The following is a 27,896-nucleotide window of genomic DNA, read 5'->3' on the forward strand; positions in this document are numbered from 1 at the left end:
TTACTTTACTTTATAGATACTGTGTACTCTCCTCAATATTTGTATGTACAAAATGTACGTACTAGATACTGTGTACTCTCCTCAGTATTTGCAGAATTCTCAGTTTAATTAGTCCTTAATGATTCACTCAAACATTGGTAAATTCTTTAATAAGAAATAAAAAAGAAATAAAATCTGAAAATAAAGGAATTTGAAAAACCACTGCTTATCATCAAAGTAACAAAATTCTGAAAGTATACATTCATACTTTTCTTGTTAACAGTACACCGTTCTCAGCTGTGGATACTCTGCTTTCTGTTTCTGTCCTTAAAATAATGTCATTGTAACTCTTGAAAGTTCCATGACAAAAGCAGGAGCACTACTTCTATCTTCCTTTAATGGAATGAATTGTACAGTCATACATTCACTATGTAGAATTGTAGGATAGTTTGAGTTGGAAGGGACCCCTTAAGAGTCATCTAATCCAACTATCTTGCAATGATCAGGGTGTTCAGAGCCCATCCAACCTGACCCTGAATGTCTCCAGCAGTGGGGCATCCACCAGCTCTATGGATAACCTGTGCCAGTACTTCACTACCACGATCATTTAAAAAACAAACACTTTTTTTCCTTATATCCCGTCTAAATCTCCCCTCTTTTAGTTTGAAATCATTTTCCTTTGTCCTGTCACAACAGACCCTGCTGAAGAGTCTTTATAGCCCCTCCTTAAACTACTGAAAGGCTGCTTTCAGGTCTCCCCTGAGGCTTCTCCAGGCTGAACAGCCCCAGCACTTTCAGCCCGTCCTCATAAGGGACGTATTCCATCTCTTGCATCATTTTTGTGGCCCTCCTGTGGATGCACACCAACAGGTCCACGTCTCTCCTGTACTGAGGACTCCACATCTGGATGCAGTACTCCAAGTGAGGTCTGACAGTGCAGAGTAGAGGGGCAGGATCATCTCCCTGACCTGCTGACCACACTGCTTTTGATGCAGCTCAAGATACAGTTGGCTTTCTGGGCTGCAAGGGCACTCTGCTGCTTCATGTACAGCTGCCATCCACCAGTACACCCAGGTCTTTTTCAGCAGGGCTGTGCTTCATTCTTATATTAACCAACATGCACTGATAGTGAGGATTGCTGTGACCCAGGTGCAAGACCTTACCCTTGGATTTGTTGAACCTCATGAGGTTTACCACCCATGAGGGCCTGCTGCTGGAGCCTGTCTGGGTCTCTCTGGATGGCATCCTGTCCTGTGTCAGCTGTACCTCACTGCTTGGTGCAAACTTTCTGAGGGTGCATGCAGTCCCACTGTCAGTATCATTGATAAAGCTATTAAAGAGCACTGACCGCTGAGGGCCATCACTTGTCACTGATTTCCATCCAGTCAAAAGTCTGCTGCCTGTATACGTTATTATGATAAGAGTGAGACTTACTGTGTGCTTTAAAGATCACTGGTAGTATTAACAGAAGAATAATGTCAAACATCGTTTTTAAATGGTAGCTAATTACCTAGGCAAAACCAGCAGCAGTTTGCACTGTGGAACTGAAGAATGAGTGCTTTGTTATCAGGCACATATGTTTGTTTAAATATTAAGATATTGAACAAAACATTGGTTTTCTTTCCTTTGAAAACTACATTTGGAATGGAATTAAATATCTGTCAAATTCTATCCTGTTCCAGTGGCTCACGTCAGATTCTCAGAAAAGCTTATGACAAGGAGGCCTTTTCTTAGAAAACTAATGAGGAATGTGTGACATAAGGCTTAAATAGCCGTGGGTAATGGCTGAACACATAGCCTGAATGCATGTATTGCAATATTTTGTTTTTCATTTGCAAAGGGAGTTTTGTTTATTAACATTAGAGGGTAAGAGTAGAAATAACATAAACGAGATCAGTTGATTTTTTTCCAGTGGTTTGGTTGACCTCCAGAACTTAGAGATTGTTAGAAAAATTGTTACCCCATCAACTTACATTTTGCCCTAGTTAGTTTCAGAACCCAAGGTAATTCAGTTATGTTCTAGGGTTTCTGGGTATTACCCATCCTGCAGTTACTTTGATTCTGCGTTTTGGTTTGTTTTTTTAATCTTCCTCCATTCTGTAATTCAGCTCTAAGTTCCAGTCTACAAGAATACTGATCAGAAAATTTCTAACCAAATTCCTGTGATTTTGGTAGGAATTAAGGAATACAATGATATAAAAGGAAGTAAGTTGGTGTTAATTTAATGGCAACTGAGTTTTTATAGTTTCTGTGTTAATATTCTTTCTCAGATTGCTATTACTTAACATTTTATGTCTATTTCCTATGATAGTCTTTTTCCAGTGCTGAATTTTGTTCTGAAAGTTTCCACCTACTTTTCTTTTGGGATGAAATCTGGAGTACATTGTTATATTTTGTCATTTTTCATACTGACCCTAAAATACAGGAATGTGTGTTCCTCCCATGTAATGTAATAGAAGATTCACAAATGAAACTGTTAAAAGTAACTTGAATTTGGAGCCCAGTTCATAATTAATGTACTGACATTCATTAAATATTTCTTACTGTGTTGCAATTTCAGTTACAAAAGCAAGCTTACCCTATTTATGACCTTATTTTACATACCTGTGTAGACAGTCTGAAGTCACCCTGATATGGGATAATTTTAAAGATGTCAAAGAATCAGTATGTAGAAAGATGGAGTACACAAGATGCAAAGAACATTGATCTAAATGCGTGATTAACATCATGCAGTATTGAGAACAATAATTATTGAATTACATGTAAAAACATGTCAACTTCTCTTGGGACTATTTCAGAGGGTCAAAAGTACAGTAGTCAGATGACAACAGATTGCTCTATTACTGAAAAGTGGCAGAGCAGGTTTTATGCTTCTTAGTTGGTACAGTTGAGAAGATTAATTTTTCTGCTAATTTAAAAGATCAAAGAGATATATTTGTGCAACAGATGATAGACATACAAAAGTTCATGTATATCTATTACTGAATTATTTTAGGTGAGCGAGCGCTTTTACTGTGGGCTGTTTCAAAGCCTGCTGGTATATGAAATTGAAATGGAGTGTCTGGTTTTATTTTGCCTGCAGTTTAACTTGTCAAAATAGCGACAATAATTGCGATGGTAATTAAGAGCAGCATCTTTCAGTGCTGTGCTGGGTGACATAGCGCTCCGAAGGGGTATGTCTATTTCTAGTAGTACCCTTCCAAGTTTAGAATTGCCTGATAGAAGAGTTTCAGTAGCTAATGGAGATACACTTCTGTAATAGTGTTTAAATTACTGTACATCATCCAAAATCTGAACTCATTCTTGTGTTAGACTGCTTGAAGGGGCATCTAGAAGAGAAAAAATGCAGTGTTACATCATCTCTGGTGCATTTCATGCATTTCCCCAGGTTTGCAGCAGTGTTTCACTAGCTTAACACCACAGAGTTTAGTGACTGTACGTGAGCATTTACTGGGTATCTTACTCTTAACATAAGTCAGAAATCAGATTAATTTTGAAAAGTATGTATAGGAAAATGTGTTCCCAGCCATGCTGAGGTATTTATTGTACGTCATTCACAAATAGCACTAAGCATGTTAGTGAATGACTTCTGCAACATGGTGCTTTTTAAGTAGTAGGTTAGAATATTTTAAATCGTAGCAAATAAAAAAGTGCCTCATCAGAATATATGGGTGCTGCATTAAAATACATTTTGCATTTTTAGTATCTTAGAAAATGACAGCTTTGTGAGGAAACGGATCTTCCTGATATGAGAGAAACATTTTTATGGATAATTTGCAACACATCTGACTGCCAGGAAAAACTTTAAAAGTGGGATTTAATTCAAGGAATGAGTTTCAACTCATGTTGCATTTGTTCCTCCTCCTTCTCTTCCTGTGGGACTATTCAGTATTCTGCCATGGCAGGGAACAGAGTTGAGGATATTAATGAGTATATTTTACTCTATTAAAGCTGTGTGTCTTATTATCTCATCTCCTGAAAACAAAGATGAACACTGACTTGATGAAGTCTGAGGAAAGAAAAAATCCCAGGCTACTTACCAACAGTCTCATGTAAAAATATCTCAATAAATTCCCTGCTACTATTACATGAGATGAGAACTTTTTATTTGGTTATTTGTATATTTATATTATAAAAATGCGTCAGTGCTTGAATCAAATTGATTTCACCTAAGATGTCATATAGACCAAAATTAACTGGATATTGTGAACATCAGTAGTAGATGTTGAAAGTTATTTATATTTCAAAAAGAAACGCAAACACTCTTCAGATCTGAATTCTGTAGTAAAGTGCATCTATTGTAAATTTTCTTGCTAGCTACGTATCCTAGCTGATAAACATTGGCCACGAACTATTTTTAAAGAATGAAGTCCATGATTAGTATATTGAAATACATTAAAAGACATAGTGATAATAACCTAATGAAACCAGATGAACAGTGACGTGTAAGATTGTCTGATTAATAGCTGCAATGGCTGCGCTCCTCTGGAATATTTTGTTACACTACCTGCTTAAATCTTTGCTACTTTGGCAAAGGCTTAAGAAACCATTGAGGAATTTGCAACTTTTCACATAACGGATCATGTGTGAACACAACATAGATTTACTAGATAGCACTGTACTTCTTTAACTGAATATTCAGAAGGCAGCTGGCTAACTGACACTGTTGTTTCATGGTAGCTGTGAGCTGATTTCATCGGCTCTGGGCACAGTGCTATCACTGCTCACTGTTAGCAGTTAGTGAGTTAGTTAGCAGTTAGTGAGTTAGTTAGCAGTTAGTGAGTTAGTTAGCAGTTAGTGAGTTAGTTAGCAGTTAGTGAGAACAGTGAAACAGCATTTTTTTTCATAGAAACTGTATGTATAGTTCATATAATACATACATACATTTTTATACATAAAAATGTGTATTTTACAATAATTAATTTCTTGTTGATCTATGTTACAACATATGTTGATAGAATCATGCATGTGCTTATAGTTTAGCAGTGCAGCCTAACTAAAGAAATCACTGAATTGTTTGAATTATATGATTTTCCAGTAGTTAGTAAAACTTTTACTAGATCTGAGTAATACAGAGTTTACCCGGTGTAATAAACAAATGCCAGCAATAAAATGTGTCTTAAAATGAGTCTTTAAGCCAAGTACAGTTCTGAGAATGTTAATGTACTTGTCAATTGTTCTGCGCAACTTTCTAGTTGATAAAGCTTGCATGTCTTAATTCAGTCTTGTGAGGCCATGTATATGACAAGAGAAGGCCTACTCCTTACTGCCTTGGCACACTCAGTTATAACATTTTGCCAAAGGGGGCAAAGGTCTCCCTTAAGAAGCCAGCTTTTTCTGATTACAAAATTGAATGTGATTCATCACCAGTCTATCAGTATCCTTCTTAAAATCACAATGATTCATAGAGAGTAACGCCTACATTTTATGTCATGCGATAGTTTTACAATATTGCCAGTGCAAGTTAGGAGCATGTTGTTGTTACTGATTTCATCAAATCCCTCAAAACCAAAATTACTCAAATCTGAGCCCTAGTAATACATTTAGGTGTGTTATAAGCACCAATATGACCTTCAGAATCTTGTAGACGGTTATTTTGACCTTTCTTTTAACAGAAGAATTTTTGTATTTTTCACATCTTTGTGCTTTTGTTTTCTGTGTTGTTGTTGTTCAACAAATGAAATAACCATTTATATTTTGGAGACCATAAAATATTTTTAAGATATTCTCAAAGAAAAAGCACTGGAAGGCATCAGGGTGGCATCTGTCTGTAACAAGAAAACTGTCATTTTTCTGTTCAAGCATTTCTATGAGCAGTTTGAGGGTCCATTCCCACAGATGCTGAATCTGAGTTAACAGAGCAGCAATCATCTCAGTAGCTCAGTGTTCTGCCATGCTTATGACTGTAGCAGAACATTTTCCTTTCCCTGGTAAGCAGCCTTTTTTCACTGGGAGCCCAGTGCTGCGTCTCTTACAGAACTTTGTGGTTGTGTTCTCAATCATTTCATAGTGCTCTTCCTCCTAAATCTGAGATATCTATACTAGCTTTTCAAAGATAGAAATCAGTATTTCTAACACCAGTTATCATCTCTTGTCCAGTGTTTTCAGTTTCTATTGAAATTACTAGTTGAGCATAGCCTTGCCATTAGTTTTTTTTATATTCTGAGAATTTGTATTGAGGCAGCCTGTGATATTTTTAAGATTGTTCATTTGCAGCAACAGAAATAACTGTAAATACAAATGCAAAAGCATGAAATATTGTTAATTCAAGTGAGAAGTCAGGGCCATGTGCCATTTTCTGTGAACTATAGGCACAGAATAGAAAATATATATTAGATTAAACAGATCTATTATTCTCACAAGGAACTTTTTTTTTTTTTTTTTTTTTTAAATTCCTCTTTCTGTTAGCTACTCCCTGCTGGACATTGTAGTAAATGTTATGGGCGGTGCTTTGAAGTTGTTACAGTGTGTAGCTGTGAATCAGTAACAGGAATAAAATACATTTCTTATTGATTTATGAGTTGCTTGCTTCTGTCCTTCTCTTGTGTTTGTACTTCCACCATTTCTGGTTTTTACTGTGCAGCCTTGGTGAGAGGGTGGATGCATTGACATCACCACACCAGTCTTTTATTTGGCTTTTTGTAGCATCTCAGTGTCTGTTCTCTGCAGCCCTTGCACAGAGCAGCACTTGGATTTCTGAGCTTGGTTATTAAGACAACCACTCTGGCACTCTGTGGTTTTTGTTGGGTGTCAGAAATGGCATCTCGTGGTAGGGTTTCAAGACGTTCCTGGGAATGTTGTTTTTTGTTGTTGTTGATTTGTTGTTTTTTGTTTTTATTTTCTGTCACACATTTAACACTCTGCTCAGTTCCAACTCTTTACTGTCAGGTTTTGGCCCTGTGCTTGTTTTGCTGGTTAGGACAGCAGGCTGTAAAACAAGACTTTCATAAACTCCTATTCTTTCACTTAGTGATTAATCTTTGAATTGCACACGTTGGCTGGACTCTCCCTTGCTAGTGATGCATACCTCCTCCTCTGAATAAAAATATATCAGAACCATTTTGTCTGGAACCACCAGGCTTACTTTTATATTGAATGCTTATACCTATTCTTTAAATGTGTGCTGTGTTGCATCCTTTTCATATTGCTGGGTATCTTTCCTAACAGACGTGTTCAATTTTTGGGCCATGTTTAGATGGCTTGAGGGTTGAATCTAAGAACTGAGAAAAAATGTTATCTATTGTCTTCATCCTGTGCTTAGATTTAGGGCTGCATTAAAAGTAATGAACTAAATCACCTGAGAACTTCTTAACTAAATCGCTTGCTCTTGTGGAGCGAATTCCTGATGCTAACTATTGCTGGAAGACACAAGGTTTTTCCTTCTTAAAGGAAAATTAAACAGGATGGATGAAACATGCTTCTGTTTTTTCAATATAAGTTCTGGTTTCAGTTTATCTTTCTCTAGTTGCAACAAATTCATGTATTGCTCTTTTGTTTTCCATTCCTGTAAGTAGTTTTGGTAAATTCATGCTTAAATTAAAAATTGGAGGTCATGTGATATGACAGTACAAGCAGGAGTGATGTCCAAGGTGCATGCTGAAGTGTTCTCATTGCAGCTACAGTACACAGTTCTAAGGTGGGAATGCTGGGAGCAGTGCTGAGTCTTCAAATAAGACTAAACATACACTACTAAAATTTGATCTAAGTGAGCCTGTGTCCAATTTCCACAACTGTAGCCATTTCTCACTTGTATTTTTCTTGGAAAAATACTTTTTTTAACTAAGTCTGGTAAACATATTGTAGTTCTGTGCACAGATCATGACATAAATAGATTTCTGCCTTGAATTTTACAGACAATCATGGATGAAAATAAATTCTTCTACTTCTTGATTATAGAAACGTAACATTACAAGACTTTACAATTGCACTTTTAAAGGAAATCCTCACATCTTTTTGCTGCTGCTTTTTTTCACTGTTTGAAGCTTACTGAGCTTGGCAAAAAGTCCTTTGGGATTTTGTCAAATACTGAATTGGTTGTATCAGCCAACATGGCTCTTCTCATGTAATTTTTGGTTGGTTGTTTGTTTTAAGAATGTCACTGGTTGTGTCAGCAGAGTTCTTGGAAAGAGCTTTTTTAGTTATGTTGTGCTCCCTCTGCTGACTCTGCTGCAACAGAACACAAAGGAATTCAGGTCCTGCACTATGGAGAGGTTTGCTAGATTTGAGAACCTGGAGACCGTTCCAGCATCATTGTTTTAATGAATTAAATGGAATCTGTCCAAGAGCATTAAGTTATTCTTTACAGTATAGAAAAAATGGACATGTTTTGGCTTATCCAAAACCATTTGGATAAATAGTGCCTTTGTTTTATGCAAATTTTCTTTACAGATACTTTAAATGAAAAATATGTTGTTTTCATGAGTAAAGAGACTCAGACTCGGATTAAAGCCTGATTGTGCTTAAACGTAATCATGGATATAAAAAATGTATAGAGCAATACAGTGCCTACTAAAAGAGACTACAATTTGAATGATCATACAAAGTGAGTAAGAAAATAATATCATGCTTTCACTGGACACGTAGAGAACTGAGACAGCACGGAGTAGTAATTTTTACCAGGACAAAGCAGGTGTGGTAAGATGATGCAACTTTTCACTAAATAACCAGAAGAAAAATTAATAAAAGGCTCTTTTTAATCAGTCTCTTAATAGAATTCTTGACTATTTACACCTTCCAGAAACATTGGTGAGTTACTTTTTGAACGCACCGTATCACAAAATCAGACCACGTGCCTCATATTTAGGAACTGAAAACAACACTGGTCAAAATGTTGGCTTAAGCTATTTATGCATTGCCAAGAGGATTTCTGTGTCAGAGGCAATGAAAAAACTGAGTTATTGAAAGGGAAATGTGATTGCTTTATTGCAGGATGGTCCTTATTCTTACAGTCCATCACAGCATTTCCCTCACAAGAGATTAATGAAGTTCTCTAACTGGATGTGACACCATTGTTTAGGGCACATTTATGTTAAGGTATACACAAAGCATGACATTGTTATGAAGATAAATTAATCATACAGGGATATGAAGTTGATCCTTCACTATCTCTGTTTTTTTCTTAAAAGTTAGGAATGGTTTTATGATTTTGACCAACTCATACATGAAGTTATTTCAGAGATGGTCTGTACCTGCTCTAATTAAATTAATTATTAAGGTTCTCATTACATTCTGCAGAACCTGCATATTAATTTATTTGATAAACTCCATGAGACATTTATATCCGAGATGAAATTCAAACTGTTGCGTGAAATGTGTTTTAACACTTAGAAAAAAAACCAAAACCTTATACACATAATGTTAATTATTGTTTATGTTCATAATTGCATTTGGACCTATAGAATTATTACGCCATTGCCTTGATTTTAGCTCAAAGCTGAGATGTTGCAGCTTTTCACTTTTTTGTTGTTCTTGATTTTCTGTGTTTCGTGTTAGCTAGGATGTTTTGTTTGTTTCCCTAAATACCTAGAGGGTCACATTTTGGTAGTTTCGTCTGGAAAAAGCTTGCCTAGAATGCAGAGCAACAGGCCTTTCAGGTTAACTGAGCACAGGTAGCCTTTATAGCAAAGAGGAGGCTGCAATCCAGGATGCTTTTCATACCGTGATCGTCTCTGACATTGTAATCTGTGCTCTCCTATTAAAAAAATGCACTAAAGAGCTTCCTTACAAATTGGAAATCAGTTCAACTTGAAATGTCTACTGAGTGACACAGTTCTTACAGTCAGCACTATGATACGGCTAAGATATCAGTGTCTGATAGTTAATGCAGTTACTAGCTAAGGTCACGTGCCTTCTTTTACTTCCTTGTAGACAGTAGTTACCTGTTGGCTGTGTGAGAGTAAGTGCATGTGATGGGAGTTATAGCAACTAGAATCATCTCTCAGTTCTTAATGTTAGTTCAACAGCATTTTCTTTCAGTTGTGTGTTTTTTTTTTTTCGTGATGAAATATTAAATCCTATTCTTTGGCTTTACGTGAGTGACATCTCTGCTTGTTTTCTGCACAATCTTCTCTTGGCTGAGAATGATTTTTTTACACATGGAAATCTTTCAGTCCAACTTAATGCTTTGATTACCTGGATCTCACATGGGCATCTGTGAATTTTATGAAGGAGTTCTTGATTAGTTTGTTGATGGGACTTATGCTTTGAATATTTGGTTTTTGTTGTTTGAGGATAGCAGTTGAACATTATCTTTGCAGAGGAAAATGTTGGCATTCACCTTTTCAAGGGGAAGAAAAAGGAGAAGATATACAACAGAAGTTAGGTAAAGTTCCATGCAAATGAGAAATATTTTGAAAACAAACTATTAAACATAGGAACAGCTTAACGTTTTAGTTTTCAGTAACATAAGAATAAAATTGGTACATATGTTTTCATTCCTCTAATATTTATAGTACAAATCAGACCATATTGGAAAAACTCATTTTCTTCCATTGTAGTGATGAATTGTATTAAATTTAGCAGGACATTTATGATTCAGCTACGACCAGTCATATGTGAAGAAGATTAGCACTTTAAATCTGTGCTGAAATGGTCTGATTTTTATATCCAAAACAGAATTCTTATAATTCTGAAGTGCTTACGAATATTATTGGTTTGGGGTCATTAATGCCTTACTGTTTTGCTATACAAAGAAATTATATATTATGTGCATTATGATCCAGAAATAATCAAATAGAGATTTACAACATAGCTAAGGTTAATAGTTTTTAGTAGAAGAAAAGCAGTTAATAATGTACATGAAAATTTCTTTGTGTTAATTGAATCCTATTTATGTCAGTCCTTTTAGCATGCTAGACTCATCTGTTAAAAGAAATATTCACATCTACACAATTGTATGTATGTATATATATTTTTATGTATGTTTGGTGCAATTATGAGGTATGCAAGTGGCCATTTTAGACAACATGAAGTTTTTTAATTTTGTCTATCTTACAAAAACTAAAAGTTTTTGTAGTCAAATCATCTAACTAAACCATTTTTAGTTGTCTGAAGAAATAAGTAAATACCATGGGATGTTAGCCTTTGGAAGGAGTGGAGTTCACAGTCTTTATCATTATTTCATTAAGGATAACATGTGAATCTGTATATCCTATCTACTGGCTGAAACCTTTGGAGAGGACTGTTAGGGTAACCTAGCCAGAAGTTCACCATTAAACGCTGTTTGCTTTACAGAACTCTACTTTATCAGGCATGTAGTGAGGCAGTATGAAGGAGCTGTGGGTTGCCCTCCTGTTCTGTTAGGGACAATGTGTGTGATGTGGAGCATGTGCTACAGCAGGAACACTTGTGTTCTCACTGCAGAGTAGTCTTACCTGAATTTGAAGAATAAAAAACATCTTCCAGCCACTGATGTCAGTGTTCAAGGTTGTGCTGTGAGCCCTCAGAGGAGGAAGAATTATGGTGGCTTTCCTGAGGAAAGAATAAGAGAACCACAACCATGTCTGGCCATTACCATCTTGGCACTTCAGCACAGTTGATAGGGGAGGACGGTCACTGTTGTACTTACTTATCTCCATGTCAAAACAAAGGATCATCTCAAAGTAACAGAGCAGGTCTGTTCCATTATATTCATTTCATAATGGTTTTGGAACTGTGGCAGAGTAGTTTTGACTAATTCCAAATAGATCAAATTAAATACGTTTCTGTCATCTGAATGTTAAAAGCTATTTACTTGATGGATCTGAAGTCCAAATTAAACGGCCAAAGTGACCAAGTTATTTTAATTCCATAATCTCTATTCTATTTTTAGATTAAAATGTCCTTTTTATGAATCATGAAAAACTAAATATGAATGGTTGTTATGAATCACGTTGTGGAATATGAACTTTTTCATAGTTGAAATATGTTTAAATCAATGATTTTTGGTTGATCTGCCTGTCAGATAAGCATCTGACTCAGATAAACATTTTATAATTCAATCTAAATTTATTCAATTTGCCAAAGATTTTCACAGGTTGGAGCTTTTTGTTTATGGCTCTCAGGTTCTGCATAAACATATATGGGATTTAAGAAGTAATTTTCCTCGAGCCTTGCATTTAAGATTCTGGTATAAAAGTTTTGATGTACTCGACCAACTAAAGATTTCACAACAAAATTATAATTATTTAATACCAACTACAATTTTTTTCTTGATATAAAAAAAACTTTAGTATTTATGTGTTATTACAGTCAGTGTAATCAATCTCTATAAAAATGTTGAGCAGTTTGTTTCCAGTGGTACTTTAATTTCACATAATTGATTTTTTTTTTAAATGACTTGTGTGCCTACTGAAGTACAGTCATGTTCTACAAAATGATCTATAAAAATGAATTTGTATTTTACAATTTTTTTCCTCGTGTATTTTTTGCCAGTTATTCACTTGACTGCACTATTATTCTGTGAATTCTCTAGTTGTCTCTGCTGCCTTTCGAGGTACAGATCAGGTCATTCTAGTAGCATACCTATGACTTGCTATTCTGTTCCAAGGGTAACCTGAGCACTGGATGCCAACAAAATGTCATTTGTTTTATGATGTGTATGATACTAGGACCTGTCTAGGAAGAACCTCAAAGTTGTATTAGCTGTTCAGTATTATCCATGCAATATTCCTAAACAGACTATATGGTGAAAAACTCAAGCTGAATGAAGAGAGACAAGACTTTCCCCTAAAGCCTACACCTCAATGTCGATTTGCATCTTGGCCTTTTGGGCAGTAGACAATTAGGCCTCAACTTGAGCTCAAACACATTACAGAAATAACTAGCATCTTTAAAAAGCCTGTTTCTTTTTTGTTTTCAGAGATTACAATGGTTGACACAGAAATGCCGTTCTGGCCCGTTAATTTTGGAATTAGCCCAGTGGATCTGTCTGCGATGGATGATCATATGCATTCCTTTGACATAAAGCCATTTACCACTGTTGATTTTTCAAGCATTTCTTCTCCACACTATGAAGATATACCTCTTGGAAGAGCTGATCAAACAAGCATTGATTATAAATATGATATCAAGCTCCAGGATTGCCAAAGTACGTTTTTTATTTTTCAGTATTTTTTTGTGCTCACATTTGCTTCATTCTCTAGAAACTGTACCACCAGCAAAAGAATTGGATGGATTCAGATGCCTAAATGCAGAGATTGTAAATCCAAAAATCAGCAGATATCCACGTGATATTCTGATAGGGCAACCTTCACTCTTCTAGAGTAGCTTCTAGTGACTAGATAAGGTGTCATATAGTAACACCCAGCATATGTAACATATTAATAATAAATTGAGCTTTTGAATTCCAAACAGGCTAAGAAGCTGATGAAATGGAAATATTGGCTGCCACTATGTTTGTAAAACTTTCATCAATGTTCCTAATGCACACACAACCTCGAAGATTTGTAACCTAGTATTATTTATATAGTACAAAACACCAACATCTTTCCCCACTTATGTAAAGATAGTACACAGAATTCTCCTTTAAAAAAATAAAAAAAAAAAAAAGTAGTCTACTCTGAAATAAATTGCTATTGCATTCCTACTCATAGTAAGAAGTCAGGTTGTTGTGCCTGGAACTTTTTTTTAAAGATCCACTGACTTTATTTATATCTGACATCACTCTTGTAGGAATTTTTCGTGAAATTCTGGCAAGGAGGATTGTACTGCTTAGTTTTGGTAATAGAGAGAACCAGGTGCTGTGTACTTCTGAGTTTCTTATGAAGTGAATTAAAATACACTTGTACTGCTAAAAATTTATTTCTCTTTTGCTTGATTAGAAAATCCCATAGTATTTTCATAACAAACAAGAGAGTTGATTAGCTAAATTATTAGGCTTGCTAAGTGCTCACTCAGTTAACTTTCCTCTTCCTTTTTTCCCCTGGTTTCTGTAGAAAAGAAAAAAAACTTCCCCGTTTATGTAGTGTAGCCAAACAGAAAACAAAACATTCACGTTATGGTAATACTGTATCTGTCATGTAATTCCTGAAATGTGATTTGATGTAATGTTATGGTGTCAATTGTCCCAGCTTTCTTCTTTGACCAGCAGTGATTGATTAAAATATATCATATTTGGTTGTTTGAGCTTATCAAAATTACAAAGTGCTTTCACAATAATTAGAAATTTTGAGAAGGTTCATCTCTAGACTGCATCCTAGCAGGGAGATAAATTTCATTAAATATACAACGTGTATTTATTGCATAGGTGTTTTTCATGAGATTAGAGTGTCCAGTTCTTCTCTCTGCAGTATTTCTGAACACCTTAAAGTAACCTAAAAGACAGTTTGAGAATGAGGTCTCCATATGCAAATTTTACCTATCTATAGTAAAATTGTTCTGCACTACAAAGCTGGAAAGTGAATTTGTGATATGATTCCCATATGCCTCTTCAAGGCTTTCAGCCTACACAGTACCAGTGAAATAGCTGCATACAACTTCCATTCCCTTATATCCTTTGTTTACTACTCATTTTGTATTACAAAGCATATCTATGAATCTGGCTGTGTTTACTGTGATTGTTTCTGATTCTTCCTTGCTTCTTCTTCTGCCATATATTTAATCACAGTTTGAATTATTCATTTAAATCTTCTCTATATGCAGGTGCAATCAAAATGGAGCCTCCTTCTCCACCCTATTTTTCTGAAAAAGTGCAGTTATACAATAAACCTCATGAGGAGTCTTCCAACTCACTTATGGCTATTGAATGTCGTGTGTGTGGGGACAAGGCCTCTGGATTTCATTATGGAGTGCATGCATGTGAAGGTTGTAAGGTAAGTTGTCACAAATGTGTTTTCTCTGAAGATTTAATATTATTTTCATTTAAATAAGTTTTAAGTCTTTTAAATTGTTTCATACACACTACATATGCTTTACTAAGTGGAAGTCTTAACATGTTTGTTTTTATCATTTATGTTACTGATCTATTTAAATTCTTTGTGCACTTCTACTTTTGTTAATTATGCAGTTGTGTTCCTTTCTTGCTGTCTTGGAGATCACTAGATCTCAATGAATTTGAATTCGTACAATGAAGCAAAAGCAGGCTTATTCTGAATTTCAAACCTCAATACTCTAAGCAATTTAAAACTCAGGCTCTATTGTTCTGATTGATTAGAGTTTCTTTACCCAATTTACACATTCTAGGTGACTAGAGAATAGTCTAATGATATTAGAGAATGTGGCTATCCACTTTAAAACACCACTGACTTCTTTTGATGGCAATGTTTTTTAATGTCTATAATAAATAAAGGAAAATGAAAATTGATTGTCCCCAAGAATGAGAAGATAAGCACCAGAGAAAGAAATTATTTTAAATTCATTGAGTTTAAAAAAAAAATTAAATTAAAAATACACATTTTAAATTCAGGTTGTTGCTATCTTCAATATCTTGAGGAAAATAAGTGATAGTAAAAACCCAATGCAGACCTGAACTAAAATTTTGAGCACTGAATTAGGAATATATATAAAGCAGTGAGTGTGTTGTTGATTGCTTACGTTACAGTGAACCATATACACATGAATCAATATTATGCTTTGATTAATGTTTTTATTCTCTGAGGAAACTGTGACAATGAACAACTGAGGACAAACTCAGATAATCTTTATTCATCACTTATTATTGATTTCAGAAAATACTTTTAGACTGTCAAAAGACAGAACTGTGAATTTCCATAACGAAGGAAGACCTTATAAGGTCTTACAAGACCTTACAAGACCTCATAAGATTTCTGTTTAATAATTACCACAAATTTGTTATCAAGTTCCTGATTTTTTTTTTCACGTGCCAGTGTACTTTGCAAACTTGTAAAATCTAAGCAGGAATGAACTAGAAAATAAAGCCTCGAAGATAGAACCCAGAAATATATATTGCAAAACTAGGCTAGCATGGTGCCAACAGAAATACAATAACCACTTCTCCCATGAGCCCTAAAAGGAGCTTTATTTCCCTTCCTCGGGCTCACTGTTTCTCTAGTACTGTCAATTTGTGATAATAGCATCCTTTCAACCCCATTCATTCCCATTAGTTTTCATAGATTTTTATTTTCTAGACTCTTACCCATATCAAGCTGGGCTGAAAATGGCTAATAAGTTTAGAACGGGAGCATGCTGCTATGCAGATATGATCACACGAGCATTGCTTTCTTCAGAAATCTGTCTAATACAAATTTAGACTCAGTGTGCATGCAGAAATGTGCTTTGTATGTCTTTACAGAATTGAGACAGTGATGCTGGCAGTGTTTATTCTATCTTTTTACATACTTTTGTTTGTTATAGGGCTTTTTTCGAAGAACAATCAGATTAAAGCTTATTTATGACAGGTGTGATCTTAATTGTCGCATCCATAAGAAAAGCAGAAATAAATGCCAATACTGCAGATTTCAGAAGTGTCTTGCAGTTGGAATGTCACATAATGGTAAGTATATACAGCGTATTATAAAACAGTGTTTGTTTTCAAAAATAACATGAAGCATGCATCTGTTTACTGAGTTTGACGCTCCGATGTTTTGAGCCTTCTGTTTCTTTATACCAAACGGTGTAGAAATAGGTATCAGAGAGACTGCCCATGTGTTTAGTAGACTATGTATACAATTGGAGATTAATTAACATAAAAATCAGATAGGTAAAGATTTGCACTTGTCACTGTATACACAATATAACCAGTGAGTTGGTTTTACTCTCCGTCATTCTTGCTCATTTCACATATTCTTAATGTAATTTTTTTTTTTCAGCTCATGGTCAAGCTGGTAAGGCATATCCATACCATAGCTCAGTATCCCTTTAAAAACTGAACTTAGTTATGAAATATGGAGTAGAAAGTTTATCAAAAGTTTGTGAATAACAATAACTTAAATTTGATGCACGAGATGCTTATCCAGGGCAGTAGCATTGTTGAGTTAGCTTTTCCTCATATTAGAACACAACATACTTTGAACAAATGGGCCATATGCTGTACTGTTTGAAAAAAAAAAAACAAAGAACAACAACAAAAACAAAACAAAAAAAACAGAAAAACAACTGTCCTCCTCCTCCCATAGGATACCCACATCTGGGCATAGATTCCAATGTGTGGTAAGTAGGAGTGTAGTGTTTCTTAGCATGCTCATTCAGCTGTTGGCCTCTCATCATATAGTGTGTATAGCTGTTATTCCTTTGTACTATGCATTGTCTGACCTCTCCATCATCTGAGGTAAACATCCTGTCCCATCTGTAAACTGTAAGCAGCATTTCCATTTTGTATATGTTCTAGTCTTTGCTTGCAAAGCTGTATGCAATCATGTATGGTTCTGAGATTGCCTTCTTTACAATAGGTGAAGCAGTGAGCATGAAGCGTATCACTACTCTGCTCTCTTGTATACAACATAGAAGAAAATCTCTGAATTTTAAAATTAACAAATCTAAATTTCATTTAGAAATACTTACTTATGAATGTTTAGACAGAAAGATACAAATGATGAAGATTCTTTGCTGCCTTGCATTGGCGAAGTTTAGTAGAAACAGGAATTAAATGTCATAACATGGAGACTTATGTAATTCAAAGGGTAAAGAATTGCAAACATGACTGGGAAAATAATTTCTGTGGTTTTTTGTTTTTTGGGCTTTTTTGAACTTCCATTATTTTCACTATTAAAAAAAAAATTACAAAAATGAATGCACTGTCCCCAAGAGGAAGGCTTAACTGTGATTTGTGATGTTAGTACACACAGTGAATGTAAATAGGGATGGGAAATTTTTGCCAATAGAAAATATGGTTTTCCATCCCTGGGATGCAACAGTAGCTCCTAAAACTAATTTTGAAATGCTACTGTGGGTATTTTTATAGTGATTCAAGACCGTTTTGTTATTTTTTTTTTCCTAGGTGCATGCCAGATTCTCTCTTAAACTAGCAACATGGTTTCCATTTATATCAATGTGAACCATGTGCAGCCCTATCAAAAAGGGGAGCATTGAGATCATCATTTCCGGCTTAGCAATGCAAAGGGCCCAGGAATAATTTTTACCTGCTAATTCTTCTTGGACAGCCACAGCAAGGAAGAAGCATTGGCACTGCAGAGGCTGTGGTTGTGAGGAGCAGGAGAGGGGAATGGCTTTGCCGTTTTTTCCCAGGGCTTAAAAGAATGCTTTAATTGACTTTTACTATGAATTCACTTACCAAGGAGTTATTAGTGCTTATAGTCAAGTATTAGTTTCTATATTTGTGTTTTTTGTCTGCTCCAGTAACATCAGATCGTATGAAGCAACACCCTCCTCCTCCATCATTTATAAACACATATCTAAAAAATAACTAAGATTTTCCTTTGAAGACAGAAGTCTCCATAAAGAAACATGCAGAAGCACAACACTGAAAGTTGTGAATGGCACCGAGACAGATTCTAATGTTACATTTACAGCTTCAAGTTTGACAATTTGGATAGTGAAACTATCTGATTTTTAAATGCTTGGAATCAGAATATGGATTCCTTGTGCCACTCTATGGCTGTCTCTGCATAGACACATTATTGCAGAATGAATAGTTAGGGCAACTTAAAAAAAAAAAAAAAAAGAAAAAAAAAAAGGGGGGGGGGAATGCAAGGAGACACTTAGCAGCTAACAGCCACATTTTTTCATGTATAAATGCTACATACCACTTAGCTGAAGGTTAAGAAAGACAGTAGTGTTCTCATGCTTTGGATATTGTTTTCCTTTCCTTCTCTAACCACAGTGCTGCTCTGTGTTTAACCCTCAGTTGCTCAGATTGCATTCTGAAATACCACTCAGCAGAAGTTTTGTTCTTTTGTTTTAGAAATGTTACTAGGGTGTGTTTTTTTTTTCCTCTGGCATTACAAATACTATTTATATAAAGCCACAGAGTATACTGAGAAAAAGCACACATGACAATGTATCTTTATTATCACTTCTGGGAGTAAAGAAATAGATGGTAAAAGCAATCACAGGAGGGAAAGAGAAGCAGAAAAGTGGGAAGGTCCTGTGACTCACCTAACAGAACCCTGAAATTTTCCTCAGCAACCAGAAGTGCTGTGAACTCCTCTTACCCACTCTGTGAACTCCTCTTTTTCTGCTTAACTTCCACAAGTATTGCCAATCCTTCCTACTTCTCATCTCAACCCAAATTCCACTGCTGTTTCCCACATTCCCTCTGTAAACCCACTGACCTCTCCTTGACTTTATCTCAGTCCCCTGAAAACAACAACTTCTCCAAAACAAAACTACTAAGCTAGTACCACAAAATTGAATTTTGACCCAGATTTTGCCTGCTATGATAAAAAAACTGAACTATCTACTGTAACTAGTATAGTATTTATAAAATATACTTTAAATGTTAAAGAACATACTTATATTTTAAAACTGTATTTTTGCCTGTCAAATTATAAGTTAGGAATTTTTGATTCGCAACTTTCTGACTTTCTGTTATTAACAAATCATTAAATTTAAAATATACTTTTGATCCTAGGGACCTTTTGTTTAGGAAAATTTATGAATTTTATCACATTTTATCACATTTATCACTTTAGACAGCATCTAATGGTGAATCACTTCTATTATTCCATCTTAAAAATACACATTTAGAAAAAAATGTAGAAATGACAGATTGCTAATAAACATATAATCCACCACCTAAAAATCTCTACATATTTTTAAAAGTTACATAGCATACTTTATTCCAAGTTTGTTTTTCACATGCTAAACACAACAAAGTATGAGATATTCCTGAGGAATTTAATTATTGGTGAATTATTTTATGTGAAAGTCTGATATGATGACAAGCATTAAGCTAGACCCTAAAGATGAATTAGTATGGAAGCTGTAAAAGCCTGTTATCTTCTAGGGAAGTAAATTCATTATTTAAAAAGACTTGATTCTATCAGTTGAATGTCAACTCTACTGATTTTAGTGGCTGTTTTGTTGAACTGATAGATAGTGCTGCTCAAGTGGGTTGTTAAAGCAACAATGGATGAGGTAGTCTCCCTATACCATTTTGATTAGCTATTTAAAAAAAACAAAAAACAATAAAGAGTAGTTTGGATTGATTTAACATTTAACATAATAGTTTTCAATAGCATGTGTAAGCTTTGTTATATCTGAATGCAGCATTCAGAATAGAAGCTAATGCTTAGAACTTAGTTTACCGTTCTGCAATATGTGCTAATTTTCTTCCAAAACAATCCTGGCATTTTAGCAAAAAGCCTTGCAAAGTAATTCAGTGGTACCTTTGGCAGTATCTTTGGCTACTTTTGGCTCTCTCTCCCTGCACATTTACACAAAAGGAATTTAAAATGCTTTTTTTTTCTTTTTATTGAGAAGAGATGAATCTGGTATTTTAGGCAAGTTGGCATCATGATGCTGTATGCCAAACCTATGTCAAATATTCCTTAAAAATGCATGTCAAATTTATATGCAGCTTTTTTCATGTATCAATCGATAGTTCTCCACTATGTCAGTGAGATTGAACTCCAAAATGGATTATACATGAATGTGTGAGTTCTCTTTTATCAGTGAAATTTACTGGACTTTTTACCTGCATAGTTAAAAATTAGACATGTGAAAACAAAATTAGGTAAGATTCCAACAAGGAACAGTATTGGGGAAAAAAACGGCATAGCAAGAAATAATGATTAGTTTTTATAGCATTTTTCATATTGAGATCTCCAAGCATTTCCTATGCAAATAAGTATCATCACCACAAGGCAAATAAGAATAAATGTTAAATTAAAGAAGATATCTGCCTAGAACTATTAAGAGTAAACAAATGTATGACGAACTCCAAGTTAATCTGAAAATTAACCAAAATAATTTTATATTAGAAGCACTAGGGCTCATCACACATACTATTCAAAGGTAATTTGTTGCCCTTTGTTGGTCATAGATGAGCACATTATGCTGGAACATCCTAAGTTAATCTTATTTTCCGTAAGCAAAATAAATCCAATGTAAGTTGTCATTTATTATAATTCTGTTATTGTAAATTTTTAATGGATAATTACTAACAATTTGCTATTTAGTAATATCAACTTGCTAGCATGAATAACTGTAACTTTCCAAGAGGCAAGATAAAACTACACGCAGAATTCAGGTTATATGGTAAGGGGCATATGTAGAAAATCATAGTAAACATACTGTGCTGTCATTTGATATTCAAAAGTCATAGTAAGCCTGTTTCATACCACAGTATCTGTGCAACAATAGATAGATACGGTTATGTGGAAAATTGCCATAGGATTTTAAAAAAGAAACTACTGCCCACCCTCCCACCCCCAAATTTTGAAAACATAGATGCGTACTTAGGAAAAAAAAAAGGTTGCTAGCCTATGTCTGAATTTCCAGCAAGATGTTTGTTACCAGTCCTTATTCTTCAAAAGAATACAAGTATACATCTTCTTTATTCTCTAATAACAAAACAGCATCTAGTTTGAACCTAGCACCAGCACCTAGCTCCTGCTAGAATTATGAAGTCTTTCAGAGGATGTTTCTTTTTTTTAGAGTTGTTAAGTGTTTCTAATTATGTATTAAGAAGTCCTGAGGTCATACTCCACATATTTCAGGGAGTGATGAGCATTTTACAGACACAAGCAACTTTTGTCTCTTTTTTTTTCTATTAGCAATCCTTTATATGAGGCTAATATTTGCCTTGCTTCACTTTCCAAATTAAAAGTTCACTGTAATAGTCCAACAATTCTTGCTAGACTTCACTGAAAACATTAGTTTGCAGATTCTTCTTAAAAAGACAACTACGAGGAGTTGAATCTATTGCCAGTAAACCAATCAGAAGCATCAAAGCATTGAGGCTTTTCTATTGATGAAGCTATTGCAAAATACACATTTGAGAAGTGGTCTAATCTGAATCATACAATTATCTAAGTGGAAAATCGCTCGAAAGATTATCAGTGGCTTTTGGAGCCGTTATAGCATGTCATTTAAGCTAATAGAAGTTCATTGTTTTTCTGTAAATGGTTTACTGTTAGCATTGAGGTGGACTGGCAGTGATGTCTCACTGAAAACTATTGTTAGCAGCTGATTAAGAGTACTCAGTATTCCTTAGTGGAGAGGAAAAAAGTACAATTGTAGATATGATCTAAAACAAATATCAGTTGGCGATCATTCAAAATTTTTCTCATAAAAAGCTGTAAGCAACAGATATTTACAGGAAAAGAATAAATCACTGTTAATTTGTTCTTACTGAACTAAGTTTTGTTTCAGACTGATTTTCATTCTTATAAGTAAGCAATAAGAATACCCAAAAAAAGTGAAACATACAGTTTGCATCACTCAAAGACCAAGTTTACTGGAAGAGAAAGTAGAGTAGTAGAAAAACAAACAGAAAAAAAATTACTGATATAAAAGAACTGATCCGTAAATACAGTAAATGCTATGTTTTAAATATCATTATTTATTCTTGAAAAAGGTATTCTTTTTTTCATCAACACACTGCAAGCATCCTGCAAGCAGGAAAGTAGCTGACAATTTCCAAAATAAACATCCCTAGTGTAATTGTGTGTATGACCTTAGGAACAATTTGTTCTTATCTAGGGAAGGCATTAACCACTGAAAAAAATATTAATAATATTTCTCTTTCCTCCTGCAGCTAAAAATGCAAACCTTTATTTCTTCCTTCTGTTTTGTTGTTGTTGTTGTTTTGATGCTCTGTTTCTGTTTTTTGTTGGTTTTTTGTTTTTTTCTTTTTTACTGTAAAATAAGTCCTGTGTACTGAAATACCATATGATAAATCGGTCTTGATCTTGATGGTTCATTTGAACTATTTTCTAAGCCCATCTCTGCAAGTATAAACTGTGACTTGGCTATTAAGTACATAGAGGTAAAACTGAGAGGTTTACAGCCACCCCTGCAGATATGTAGAGTAATTGAGATCATAGACTAGGTGGAACCCTTTGCTGTTCTTACAATATAACAATCACATACAGTTGTGATGAAGAACTCAAGCTTTTCGTAGTTTTTATTCCCTGTACTTATTTTTTTCTCATTCTTTAACTATTTTGGTAATATTTTAAATCACTTGATATATTAAGGTCTGTTGAACTATTTAGGAATTCATTCCTGCAAGGCATGTGAGTGTTTTGTTTCTAAACGAAGAAACTGAGATCCATGTGGTGATTTGCCCCATACAATCCAAAGCTGAACAGTGGTTCCTACCCTAAGTAAACTGAATTTTAATATCTTAAAGATTCCTTATATTTGATTTAGGTTGTAGGTAGAATCAGTGGTTTTCACTAATTCAGACTGTCCAATGAACTGACAATAGTTCTTACGTTTCAGAACAGGATATTGTAATAGAAGTATTTGGACACATATGTTATTTTCTTTTTGAAATTGGTTTGTTTACCTATCCATGAAGCACTTTAGTATTTGCCTATATTATTGGAGAGAAACGTCTTCCTCTTTTTTGTCTACGTACTGTTTTAAGAAAAAAATCAAGTAACTTATAATAAAAGGTGACAGAAAAATAAAAATATCCATTTGTGGGTGCAACTGTAGCTATGGTAATTACTTGTCATCTTCTTCAGCCATCAGGTTTGGGCGGATGCCACAAGCGGAGAAGGAGAAGCTCTTGGCAGAGATTTCCAGCGACATCGACCAGTTAAATCCTGAATCTGCTGATTTGCGAGCGCTTGCCAAGCATTTGTATGACTCATACATAAAGTCCTTCCCTCTGACCAAAGCCAAGGCAAGGGCGATCTTGACAGGAAAGACGACAGACAAATCAGTTAGTTCCCTCTGTTTTCTTTTTTTTTTTTTTCCTTTGAGTTAAATGATTTTACCACATTGACAACACATCTTTAAAAAAGTAAAAAAGAAAAAAAAAAAAACTTTGCTGTTGGCAGTTGCATGTTTCAAGCTGTGTCTGAAACACAGGAAATGTTTTTAGATAGGATAAGTAAACATAATTTGAAAAAACTCCAAGTCCACCTAATAAAATACTTGAAACCGGTACAAGAATTTGAAGGTCATCTTAACCTTTTTGTATTCTCTGATCCATTCTTCCCGTTTTTCTTCTCCTTTACCAGAGGTTATCTTCCACACTATCTGTTTTAAGTGGCTATCTAACTGTCAGCAATTGGTTGCTATACTATTCAAGCATCCATATTGTAGCATGTTATCATAGAATATTATCACTGCTGGCAATATTCTTTCTCATAAGTGTTAAATGATTCACAATGCGAATAGCATCACAGGCTTTAACTATGATGTTTATTCTTATGATGCTCTGATGACTTCCTGCATTTAACTAGATGATCACGGGTCAGTATTCTATGCTGGTAGAAGTTGAATTTTAGGAGAGTGCACAAGAAAATCATTGACGTAGAGGTAATCTATGGGTTCCTTTGGAAACTTCACTGTCAGTACATAACAGCCTTCTTTGTCAGTGGGAAGAAGGATGAGTAAGATCTGAAGATTGTGGTAGATTTTTTTATTTTTTTCAATTTATCACTATTCTGGTAACTAAAGATGAAAATAACATTTCCCAAACTAATAACTCTTAGTTTGATGTATTTTCTAAAGTGATTAGCAGAGATTTTATTGCCAGGGTTTCAACAGACTCTATTTAATTTTCTTCATAAATTTCAAAGGTAGGAAAAAGTATTTCATTTTGTCCTTCTAAGGACTTCTGAAATCATAATTTGAATGTAGTCTCTAGTTTGGTTGCAGCCCAAAAAAAAAAAAATCTACTTTAGCTGTGGCAGACGCTTTCAGTTTGAGTAACTGATCCTTATGGAGTGTATGAAGTTTGAATTATCCCTCTGCTAAGTGGGTATCATGGCAAAAAGAAAAGCCAGCATAATGATTGAGCAGAAAGCATGGAGATATCCCCCAGAAGATTCTTTTTATCTATTTTTAAAATATAATAGGAGAAATTATATTGGATGGAAGTTGCAGGGAAATTTTTTTAATCAGAAGCAGTATCTCTGTACGAAGAGATTCTGTTTCTTACTGTAGTTGATTCTTTAAATTTGGAAACAAAGAAAATAATCTGATTGCTTTCTTCCTTATCCTACAGTTACCACCACATGTATTAACAGTAGATAAGAATATTTTCCAAATTTTTAGCGTAAAGTAGCCAGTAACAATCAATTCATAATATTGGCATTCAAATTGTTGGATTTCAGGGTTAATGCTAACCTATGCTAGGTTAATGTTAAGTGAGATTTCTTGTATCTGTCTTAAAATTAGACTGCTTCAGTTGAAAATGATCAGATATGCTATGTCAATGTGTTGTACTTAAAATTGCAGAGTAAGTAATTCATCCTCTTTGGGACATACAGTGCTTGCTCATTTGACAAAAGTTTATAATCATAAGGTACATTTCAATCTGTATTTACCTTTTTAGCAATTTTGAACTCTTGATTTCCATCTTCTTATGTCAGTAGGATGGTAGTATGAAGCAGTCATTCTGAATTTCATGTACTTGCTCAGAATAGATTAATTTTCCTTGTACTTAATACTGCCACTTACGATTTTCTAGAAAGAATAGGAAGGAATGACCTACCAGTATTAATATACACATTTTTAAGACTTCCCTCTGTCTTATTATTCCACTGTTTCACATATACATATGTATGCATGTATATATACACTTGTATACAGAATATTCTGCCTGCAACTTGAAAAATACCTTATTCTGCTGGCTTTTCTCAATGCTGTGTGTTTATTTTTTCAGATTCACACCAAAATCTTAGTACAAGTGGGGAAAAAAAACTCACTGTATTTGACTGAAGCTCATGGTCTGGAACTATGGTTGCTTGTTGTTACTGTGAAAGTGACCAGTTTCATTGGTCATGTAAGAAGCAGAAAATTAAGTTAACCAGTTTGGAAAGTGAAATCTTGTTGCGTGAATACTATTTCAGTTCACGCATAGACTCTTTGTTTTCCAAGCAGCTGTATCAGTTAAAAGACAAAACTGTGACATCTATCACTCTCCCTCTCTTCCTAGAGAAAATGTGTTGTAGTTCTGTGTTCAAATGACTGACCACTTTCACAGTCTCCATCTGCAGAACTGTGGGAGTAATAAACTCTAGCTGCTGGTGGGTAGTAGTAAGCATCTTTGAGCAGTAGCATGTACGGCCAGCACACTGAAAAGAGAGTAGCTACTTGCAGTTACAAAAATTCCATAACAATTTAGCCCTGAATAGACTTAAAAACTGATCTAAAGAATTTGAAATAGAATTAATTAATGGAAACTCTTAGAGTTCTGAGAGGATACTGCTGACTGTGTATAGAATGGCATGGGTTATTTTTTAAATGTCTTCTGCAGCTTGAAGTGAATATAAAAAAGAATGAGTGCCCACGTGAATAAGGCATTAAAATCAGTGATGATGAAGGATCTTAAATTAAAAAACAAGTCTCTAGTCCATTTCTGTAATTCCTTGTATTTTAATTAATCAAGCATGTTAACAAAGCTGTTAATATCAGATGTTTGATCAGTGCAGAATTGAACCATTTAGTCATTTGTCCTCTAAAAAAAGATTCTTCAGGTAAATTCAGGAAATCCTCTATTAACCACCTATTTAAAATCAGAGGATACCTCTATATTCTGAAATATCCAGAATCTTGGATCTTCCAGATCCTAACAAAAGTTTTCTTGGCATTACTTTTTCTAATCTGTTTTCAAAATTGATTTATTCCAAATGAATTTATTTCCCAGTCAGACTCATTCTTGTGTACTGAATTGTTCTGTTGCAGTTTGTATCATTTTATTTGTGTTTCTTCCCCCACTGACAATTATTTTTAAGCTTAGATGCATCCTAACCTTGTGATTTTTAAAGTAGTTAACAGCAAAAAGTTAGGTTTATCAGATAATTAATGCAATTAATTCTGTATTACTTCAAGTTTTATCCTTCTATAACCATAAAAGAACGTAACAGCATATGAAGTATTTAAAATGGAAACATAGTGTCTCTCCATAAAAATAAACTATACCATCAGAAGTGCAGACATTTTGCTGAACACTTAGTAGTTACATTTGGTATAAATCAGTAAAATTCAGGTAAGAGGAGTAACATTTTCATTTTGTGTGAATGGGTATTTAAAGCTTTGAATTATAATGTTACAGAACTTCTGTAAAATGGGAGAAAAAAAAGAGAGGGCAAAAAATCATGAATATTGTAAATATTCTTACCTCCTACTCGTCCAGTTAAGAAAAGTGTCACCCAAAGTCCTATTTTTTACATGTTGATTCACATGAGAAATCCCTAAGAATTACTTATCCTTTCTGTATGTCATTTTAACATTATGAGGATGTTTGCTTCAATAGGATTATAAAGATTTAACCCAAAAGTGACTACCTTTGATGCACTACCCAAGCATTTCTAAGTCTTTTCTGATGTGTTATTCCTCAATATATGTTACTCCAATTTCTCAAGAGCCAAATGTTCATAGAAAAGACATGAAAGTAACCTGTATTCTCCTTTCATTTTTAGCCATTTGTAATTTATGACATGAACTCTTTAAGAATGGGAGAAGATCAGATCAAGTGTAAGCATGCATCACCACTGCAGGAACAGAACAAAGAAGTAGCAATTCGCATTTTCCAGCGATGTCAGTTTCGCTCTGTGGAAGCAGTGCAGGAGATTACAGAGTTTGCAAAGAACATTCCAGGTTTTGTGAATCTTGACCTGAATGATCAGGTAACTCTCCTGAAATATGGTGTCCACGAGATCATATATACTCTCCTGGCTTCTCTGATGAATAAAGATGGAGTTCTTATATCTGATGGACAAGGATTCATGACACGGGAGTTTCTGAAGAGCCTGAGAAAACCTTTTTGTGACTTTATGGAGCCCAAGTTTGAGTTTGCTGTGAAGTTCAATGCACTGGAATTAGATGACAGTGACCTGGCAATATTTATAGCTGTCATTATACTAAGTGGAGGTAAGAGCTATCTTTTATTTATG

General features: G+C 34.7%; 1 protein-coding gene across 3 annotated transcripts in view; it reads left to right on the top strand.

The window, feature by feature from the left end:
* Positions 1–27,896, top strand: part of PPARG (peroxisome proliferator activated receptor gamma) — a 54,585-nt gene that overhangs the window by 16,769 nt on the left and 9,920 nt on the right. The window contains exons 1-6 of one of the 3 annotated variants that reach the window (XM_031555530.1): positions 11,323–11,591; positions 12,818–13,045; positions 14,599–14,768; positions 16,270–16,408; positions 23,511–23,710; positions 27,423–27,873. In XM_031555530.1, coding sequence (XP_031411390.1) covers positions 11,477–11,591; positions 12,818–13,045; positions 14,599–14,768; positions 16,270–16,408; positions 23,511–23,710; positions 27,423–27,873 — 1,303 coding nt within the window. In that variant the 5' untranslated portion in view covers positions 11,323–11,476. Of the gene's footprint in view, positions 1–11,322; positions 11,592–12,817; positions 13,046–14,598; positions 14,769–16,269; positions 16,409–23,510; positions 23,711–27,422; positions 27,874–27,896 lie in introns of those variants that run through there. The other 2 variants (XM_003210040.4, XM_010718432.3) reach the window with 2 other exon arrangements.

Source organism: Meleagris gallopavo, chromosome 14 (genome assembly GCF_000146605.3).
Source record: "Meleagris gallopavo isolate NT-WF06-2002-E0010 breed Aviagen turkey brand Nicholas breeding stock chromosome 14, Turkey_5.1, whole genome shotgun sequence".
In the NCBI taxonomy this organism is placed as follows: domain Eukaryota; kingdom Metazoa; phylum Chordata; class Aves; order Galliformes; family Phasianidae; genus Meleagris; species Meleagris gallopavo.